This window comes from Culex quinquefasciatus, chromosome 1 (assembly GCF_015732765.1).
Source record: "Culex quinquefasciatus strain JHB chromosome 1, VPISU_Cqui_1.0_pri_paternal, whole genome shotgun sequence".
Classification (NCBI taxonomy): Eukaryota; Metazoa; Arthropoda; class Insecta; order Diptera; family Culicidae; genus Culex; species Culex quinquefasciatus.
In genome coordinates this window covers 82,731,694-82,740,654 of record NC_051861.1, presented here as the reverse complement: position 1 = coordinate 82,740,654, position 8,961 = coordinate 82,731,694, and the positions used below count along the sequence as shown (strand labels likewise).

Here is an 8,961-nt window from a genome sequence, read left to right as displayed (position 1 = left end):
GAGTTTCGCGTTTTCGCGGTTCGGGGTGATGAGATCGTGGAGGTGATAAAGCGGTCTAGGGAATGACAAGCTATTGTCAGGGTTGGTAACCGTGAGAGGAACGGAATTCGGAACTGAAGCCTCTCATAAGTCTCGGCGTTCTGATGACGCGCCCAACGGTTCACTTTTATCAGTTCCGCGGAAGAGGCACCGGTGGCCCTCGATTGTGCGCGTCTCGTGATTAAATTGTAGGTTCTAGCTTTCCATGAGTTTGTCTTTTTAGGTTATCTCTAGTGTAATGTGTTTCTCTGTCCTTTCCCTGTTAGCTAGTTTAGCGAGATTAGTAGATTGTGCTAGTGCCGTGTCGTGTGCGTGTGTGTAAGCCTGCGTGCATGTGCGTTCCAGAATTCCTGGTAAGTCCGGAACCCGACCACCTCGTGGCTTAACGTGCGCTAACCCGTGATTCCGTGTCCCGTGCCAGTTCTGCGACACCGCCACGCTCGCCAAAGACGGCCACGATCTACCGGGGACCAGTTACCGCTTCGATCCGGCCGCAACGCCCACGCCGCCGAAGGCCAGCGCTCGCCAAACCGCGCTCGGCAGCGGAACTGTACGGCCACGCCGTAACAGGACAGCAGCAACCGTCACCGCAGCGTCCTTGAATTAACCGCCATCGCGATCAGCATCCGCCATCGCGATCGCCAACCGCCATCAACCTAACCTGGAAGGTTAGGAAACCACGTGAGTGAAGGTTAACCCGAGGGAGAGAAGTCCGGCCTCGAAGGCGGACACGCGAACCGGCAACCAACAACCAGCTAACCAGCGTTCCAGCCGAGCAGCAGCAGCAGATCTTCAAACGTAGGGCGTCGCGGTTCCCTCGCAGGTGCGACCAACCACGTGCTCGAGTCCCGTCCGGTTCTAACCGGAGAGCAGCAACAGCAGCAGCAGCAAGTGATGACGTCGTAGACGCCGTCCGCAGCAAGACCACCAAACCACCGAGTTTCTTCGAAACCGTCGACCAGCAGCAGCAGAACAGGTATCGAGACGACCACGTGATCGTCGACAGCGAACGCAAACCGTGAGTAAAGCATGCACTAGTGGTAAGACCATGGCCCACACCTTTTCGCCCGCTACCAACCTTACCAACTAAGTAGCGCGGCGCTGCGCGTCGAGATTGTTCCGACACGTCAAAAAATGAATACATAAAACGCACATAGCACACACACTAAACCGGAAGAAGAAGAGAGAAGAAGGAAGACAAACACACGGTAGAATCTGAACTGAAGTAACAGGATCTCAGGGAAAGGAAGAGGGAGGATCGCCGGCAAACACAAGCGTACGTACGAAAACATGAATGACTCACTGTAAATAAACGAACACAAAACACTACAAATGTTTTTCCTGCTGCACTTAACCTAAACACACAGTAGCTATAAAACACTTATGCTAGGGTGACCGAAAGAGTCGACTCATGTTTTGGTCGCGACCGTTTAAATAAATGTAGATTTTCTTTCAATATTCTATTTTACTTTATTTTTCTACTGGAGACAGGGCTCCGAATCCCTTGGACCATTGGCTATTTTTCTTGCAGATCTGGTTCAGGTAGACTGTTGAAGGCCGCAGGTGATGAATCACGCCCTGAGGTCTCCAGTCCGTTTCCGGTTTCTTTTTCAGCTACCCTTCCTGGGTAGTGGCTTGTACGCTAGTCGGAGTACCTCCGACGCGTTTTACACCCCCACAGAACTCCCTGTCCCGAAACGGGATTACTGAACCCCCCTCGAGAGGTCTCTACGGCTGGGCAAACCGACAAACAGGTGGATGGTCTCCTTCGGGAGTGGCGCTTAAGCCATCTCACTTAACCATAGGGGAGTTCGATAGGCTGGCGGGCTATAACTGGCGCCCAACAATACAAGGCATCTACTGTACTCTATTTTTTATTTGATTTTTTTTTTCTTGGATCGTTTTACTAAATTTTCTGAAATTTACGGATTTTGGGAATTATTTTTTTGGCTTGATTTTTTTGGTTTGATTTGAATTGGTTTTTTTTGTAGTATTAGATTCTTTTGTTCTGAAGGAAGAGTTGAGTTTCTCGGAGAAATTGCAAACACTATTTTGGGTTGTTTTTCATTTGCATACATTTATTGTATTTACTTTCTATTTTTTCTTTTCATCATACATTATTTATATTATCATATTTTTTTTTCATTGCTACAATTTTTGTAATTTTGGTACTACGATTTGTATTATTTAAGGAGCCTACTCTGCAGTTTTGTTGTTATAGCAAACTAATTTAGCGAGCTATAAAATTTGGAATTTCGTAATTGAACCTAATTGCACTAGATGTTCAAATTGGTACCGTTTCCTCGTGCGGAGGACCTTACGATCGAAGAGATCGAGCACGAACTCACGGTTCGCAAACAACCGGAATCAATTTTCCTACTCGATCTACCGGCAAAACAAAGGAAGGTACGAAGCTTATTCAAAAGGGACAAAAGGAGAACTTGACGTGGCCGTCACACAAACATTCGGGAAGAGGAAGAGTACATCCATGGTAGAATTGACAAATTGGCCAAAGCACTCGAAAAAAAGCAAGAGACCAGGTTTGAATCGCGCGTTTTAAGCTATTGGCACCGGACCAGACGACATTCGGCGCGTACGGAAGCGGAGAGGAAGATCAAGCGCGAACTGATTCAAAAGATTGAGAATCTTATGAAACAGTTCCAGTTTGGGGTACCTCAGTCGCCAGTCAAGAAACAAATCAACAATATCTTGGAATCATCTCGTAACTCAACTCCCACAACTGTGTCCAATATTTCCGAACGTTCGAAACTCACGTTGAGAACCCCTGTACCTTGCCCTATCACAACTGTAGCGATTACCCCGACGCCCACAATTTTGATCACGACGCCTAGTCCAAATTTATCACCATTAGTGACTTCTCCAATCACGACCCCAACTTTGTCGATTTCTGTCGCCAGCGGATCGGATACGCCGAACGCCGTCGTGACACCCACACTCACGCTTGAGAGTCCAAACGCAACTACGCCTACATCGCGAGTATCAACGCCGTTGGTGCAGACCCCAAACGTAGTTCCGCGGAACCCGAGGTTTGAATTTCCCACACCAGACCGGGGTGGTGAAGGTACGGTCAGCAATAGCGGTTCGAGTTCTCCAACGAAAGGAAAAACGACAGACATGGCTTCAGGAGGTTCAGGTCAGGGCAACGGAGGACAGGCTGGAGATGACAAGTTCATGACGGAGTGGAAAAATATGAAGGCGTTGCTTGTGGACTTGGTGGACAAAAACGCAGAGCTAAGAACGGAAATACAAGAACAAAAGAAGGCGTTACAGGCGAAAGGAAGTCAGGGACCAGTCAAAATGAAGACGGGCGCAACCCAAAAGGACGTCAGCTCGAAGGGAGCGATACCGAAGAGAGGAGAGGGATCAACGTCGACTTCATCCGGCATTCCGCAAGAGGAATGGGAAGCCATGAAGGAGATACTGCGGACGATCATGCTGCAACAGAGCTCAGCATCAGCAAACAACAACAACGTACCTCCTAGGAACAATCCTCAGCCAGGCCGAGGAAGCGGAAATCCACGCCAATCTCCACCGCCGTACCCACCGAGTTACGAGGGCGACTACAGCGACTCATCTAGCTCGAGAGGAGGTGCTCGAGGAGGCCATCGGTATCGAGATCAACCAGGACGAGTCGACGGGCGAATCGACAAATGGAAGATCCGATTCTCAGGCGATTCCAATGTATCCGTGGAGAATTTTCTTTACAAGGCGAAGAAACTAGCGGAACGGGAAGAAATTCCGCCGTGGGAGCTACTCCGGAACATTCACAAGCTGCTTGAAGGAACCGCCGAAGACTGGTTTTTCACTTACGCGGACGATTTCGACTGTTGGCGAACGTTCGAGTGCAAGTTCACGCACCGGTTCGGCAATCCCAACAAGGACCAGGGAATCCGATCAACCATGAAATACCGGAAGCAGCAACGGGGAGAGGCGTTCAAAGCATTTGTAGATGAGATCGTGAGGTTGAACCGGCTGCTGACAAACCCGTTACCGCAGGACAGGCTGTACGAGACCATCTGGGACAACATGAGGGATCACTACAAGACAAAGATTGCCGTAGTTGGGGTAGGAGACTTGGACCAACTGTTGGAAATCAACCACCGGATCGACGCAGCGGACAGCTCGATCAAGCAGCAAGCAGACGGCTCAGGCGAGTTTTCCAATCAGCGCCACGTGAATCACGTGGAAGTTGATGAGTATGGAAGCGAAGAGGACGGAGCATCGGTCAACGCCATCAGAGGTCAACAGAGCAGCTACAGGCCGCCGTGCAGTTCGGCGAGTCAGGACCAGCAACGATCGACAAGTGCGTACCGTAATCCGTACCGATCGAGACCGCAGCAGCAACCCAGAGAACAAGCACATCACCAACAACAACCTCAAGATCAACTACAACAACAACCGCAGCATTTGATCAATCAAACGCGACAGGCAGACGCGACTCAAGCGGCGAACCCACTTCCGGTAGAGACCAGCGGAGCCACAGCTCAACTTTTGTGCTGGAACTGCTTGGTTCACGGGCACAGCTGGCGCCAATGCAGCAAGCCGAAGGTGATTTTCTGCTACGGGTGTGGCTGTTTGGGAAGAACGATCACGAACTGTGAGCGGTGTTCAGGGTCGTCTACCCAACGTTCCTCGGCTACGCCGCAGGGAAACGAGTAGAGGGGTGCGAGTCTGGGAATTCGACCACCGACCTGAGACCAAATATTCCCACTTCAAATCTCGTTTACGACCCTTTGACACAAGTCTACCAAGTCAAAATTCAGGCCAACAAATGTCCGCACATCCGAGTCAACATCTTCGACACGCAGGTCGACGCGCTTTTAGACTCTGGAGCGGGAATCAGCATTCTGAACTCGCTGGACATCATCGATCAGTACCGCTTGAAGATTCAACCGGCGGCCATCCGAGTATCGACCGCGGACGGATCGAACTACGGCTGCTTGGGATTTGTAAATTTGCCGTTTACGTTCAAGAACACGACGCGAGTGATTCCAACCATTGTCGTCCCGGAGATCTCTCGGAAACTAATACTCGGAGCCGATTTCTGGGAGGCGTTCGGGATCAAGCCGATGATCGACCTCGGTCAAGGACCAGAAAGCGTCGAGATGGTCGAGCAGGACGACGACGCACTTCTCTGCTTCACGATCGAGCCGTCGGAGACAACGCTAACGTTGGAAGAACCCGAGGAGGAGGACACGCTGGACATTCCGGTGTACGAAGGTCCTACCGAGTCCGTTCCGGATCCGGATGCGATCGAGACCGAGCACGTCCTGACGACCGAACAACGCCGACAACTGTCCGAAGTCATTCGTGCATTCGAGTTGACGTCGACCGGGAAGTTAGGTCGCACACACCTCATCGAGCACGAGATTGTGCTGAAGGAAGGAGCAAAACCGAGGAACCCGCCCATGTACCGCTGTTCACCGTACGTTCAGCAAGCGATCAACGCCGAGGTGGAACGGTTCAAGAAGCTGGACGCGATCGAGGAATGCTACAGCGAATGGACCAATCCGCTTGTTCCGGTGCCGAAAAAGAACGGGAAAGTTCGAGTCTGTCTCGATTCGCGAAAGATCAACAAGTTGACGGTCAAGGATAGCTACCCAATGCGGAACATGCAAGATATATTCCGACGGTTGGGCAAGGCTACGTACTTTTCCGTCATAGACTTGAAAGACGCCTACTTTCAAATACCTTTGAAAGAGGAATGTCGTAATTTGACCGCTTTTCGAACTTCAGAGGAGTCTTCCGGTTCAAAGTCCTTCCGTTCGGGCTGATGAATGCGCCGTTCACGATGTCCCGACTGATGGCCAAGGCAATTGGTTCAGACCTAGAGCCTAACGTCTTCGTCTATCTGGACGACATCGTGATCGCGGCGAGTTCCTTCGACGAGCACCTGCGGTTGCTTCGACTGGTGGCGGAACGACTTCGAAAGGCCGGGTTGACTATCTCGCTCGAGAAATCTCGTTTCTTCCGCAAGCAGGTCATGTACTTGGGGTACCTCCTCAACGAGCACGGAGTGGCCATCGACAAAAGCCGGATTCAACCGATCCTCGACTACGCACAGCCGCGGACGCAGGAGGACATCCGAAGGTTAATGGGCCTCGCCGGGTTCTACCAACGGTTCATCAAGGACTACAGTAGAATGACGGCGCCGATCACCGACTTGTTGACCAAAGAGAACAAACGCTTCACGTGGACTAAAGAGGCAGAAGACGGGTTTCGGGAGCTCAAAGCAGTCCTGACCTCCGCGCCGATCTTGGGAAACCCTGACTTCTCGAAGCTGTTCACCATCGAGTCGGACGCGTCAGACCGAGCGGTAGGAGCGGCGCTGGTCCAAGAGCAAGACGGCGTCACGCGCGTCATCAGCTACTTCAGCAAGAAGCTCAACCGAACACAGCGGCGATATTCAGCAGTAGAAAAGGAGTGCCTCGGCGTATTGTCGGCCATACAACACTTCCGACATTACGTAGAAGGAACCAAATTCCGGTCATCACCGATGCCAGAAGCTTGCTCTGGTTGTTCAACGTCGGCGCAGAGACGGGCAACGCAAAGCTGCTGAGATGGGCGTTGAGGATTCAAGCCTACGACTTCGACCTCGAGTACCGGAAAGGGAAAGCGAACATCACGGCCGACTGCATGTCACGCTCGATCGAAGTGGACGCCGTTCGCGTCACGCTTCCGGACGACGAGTACGAAGAGCAGATCGAGAACATCACCGGGAACCCAACGAAGTTCAGTGACTACCGGGTGATCGACGGACGGATCTTCCGCTACGTGAAATCGCCTAACCGTCAGACCGATCCACGGTTCAGCTGGAAGCTGCTGCCGCCGCGAGCAGAACGCAAGGAGATTATCACGAAGGTTCACGACCAAGCTCACTTCGGTTTCGAAAAGACGCTGGCATCACTGAAGGAGCGACACGATTGGCCGAAAATGCGAGAAGAAGTTCGGAAGCACTGCCGCGAATGCCTACAGTGCCAGGTGAGCAAAGCCGGCAACCAAAACGTCACGCCACCCATGGGACCCCAAAAAACCGGTCCAATACCCGTGGCAGTTCATCACGCTCGACTACGTCGGTCCGCTACCCGCCTCGGGCAAGAACAGGAACACATGCCTGCTCGTCGTGACCGATGTGTTCAGCAAGTTTGTTCTCGTGCAACCGTTCCGCGAGGCGAAAGCACACTCGCTCACAGAGTTTGTCGAAAACAACGTGTTTCGTCTGTTCGGGAGTCCCGGAGATAGTCCTGACGGACAACGGAACTCAGTTTTTATCCAAGCAGTTCAAAACCCTTCTCGAGGCGTACCACGTCCAGCACTGGCTGACCCCGGCGTACCACCCTCAGGTGAACAACACCGAGCGGGTAAACCGGGTGATCACCACGGCCATCAGGGCGACGTTGAAGAAAGACCACAAACATTGGGCCGACAACCTTCAGGACATCGCGGACGCCATCCGTAACGCTGTACACGATTCGACACACTACAGTCCATACTTCGTGGTCTTCGGCCGGAACAAAGTGTCCGACGGCCGGGAGTACAGCTGGATCAGAGACAATTACGAGCCGAGCGACGACGACAAGGACGTTCCAGAGCAGAAGAAGAAGCTGTTCGAAGAGATCAAAAGAACCTGACCGCCGCCTACCAGAGACACGCCAAGACGTACAACCTCCGTACGAACGCCAACTGTCCCAAGTACACCGTGGGGAGAAAGTACTGAAGCAGACCTTTGACCTGTCCGACAAGGGAAAGGCTTCTGCAAGAAGCTCGCGCCGAAGTACGAACCTGCGGTCGTGCGAAAGGTGCTGGGAAAGAACACGTACGAGCTGGAGGATCTGGACGGAAAACGCTTTGGGGTCTACTTTACCAATCGGCTGAAAAAGTGGCACACACCTCAGCCAGGGGCAAGCGGATCGTAATGAGATCTTTTCGAAGAGCAAATTGTTTTTTTTAGCTATGTCCCTCCTAATCCCACCAGGAGCAACCATTTCCGTTTAGGGAACAAAACACCCTCGGGGTAATTACCTCATTAGGGCACTCGACGGACTCGTGTTAGGAAAACCAGAATAAACAAACCAGCACTGAGGGTACCGAGTTGTACCACGCGCGATCGCGACTTGGGAGAATCGGTTCGATCTGGGGTGATTTGTCAGTTGCGTTCCAAACTTAAGTACGGGAAGATGAAGCAAAGAAGGAGCAACTTAGTTGCCATGACTTCCAAAACGCCCGATGACTGTCGAGAGCCAGTAGTCACTTGTACTAAGATTGCACGAAGCTATGAACGAGCAAGTGATGACCTGTGTTAGTAGCCACCGAAAGGTGTGAACGAAGAAAGCGAGCCTGCGATGACTTCGACAGCGATCGATGATTGTCGAAAGCTAGTAGTGCATCTTTGGACAACGCCCACAAATCATCTCATGATCGATTCCGACGATCCAATTGTAGACGATTTAGAACCCAACGAGCTATGAATAGACTTCAACCGAAGAAGTGACCAAGGGTAGAACCGGTTCTACCACGCGAAAATACCAAATTTTGGGCCGAGTAGACACCACAAACCAAGACTAGCCTGACCGAGTCACAGCTAGCACGCGTAAAACGAAGAAGAGGAAGAAGATACGCAAAACCGAACGCGACGCGAAGAAGTTAGTGGTTAGTAGGGCCTAACGCCTAACCCTTAAACTAAGTTAGTACTAAACTAGGTTAATCTTAGATCTATAAAAAACTCACGATCCGCTAGTCCAGTTGGGGGTGGATCATCCTTCCTTCCGTCGAGTGTGGGTGGAGTCCAAACTTCCGTCAGTCGGGGCGAGTCATCCTTCCGGCGAAGTGGGGTGAGGGTGGCCGAACATCGTCAGCTGGCCGAGCAAGATCGTCGTCACCTGTTTGCGTGGGAGGACGACA

The 8,961-nt window shown here is 51.7% G+C and overlaps 1 protein-coding gene across 1 annotated transcript; it reads left to right on the top strand.

Moving 5' to 3' along the window:
* Positions 1 to 3,174: 3,174 nt before the first annotated feature.
* On the top strand, positions 3,175 to 7,691 carry LOC119770554. Its single transcript, XM_038265640.1, has 6 exons — positions 3,175 to 4,657; positions 4,804 to 5,707; positions 5,797 to 6,498; positions 6,564 to 7,041; positions 7,115 to 7,270; positions 7,341 to 7,691. Exons 1-6 carry the CDS (start codon positions 3,175 to 3,177, stop codon positions 7,689 to 7,691), a joined length of 4,074 nt encoding a protein of 1,357 aa, XP_038121568.1.
* Positions 7,692 to 8,961: the final 1,270 nt, after the last annotated feature.

Coding starts and splice junctions, on each gene's coding strand:
- LOC119770554 (XM_038265640.1), top strand. CDS start 3,175: ATGGCTTCAGGAGGTTCAGGTCAGGGCAACGGAGGACAGGCTGGAGAT. Junction 4,658..4,803: donor GGGAAGAACGATCACGAACT/GTGAGCGGTGTT, acceptor CTTTGACACAAG/TCTACCAAGTCAAAATTCAG. Junction 5,708..5,796: donor CGACGGTTGGGCAAGGCTAC/GTACTTTTCCGT, acceptor TTCGAACTTCAG/AGGAGTCTTCCGGTTCAAAG.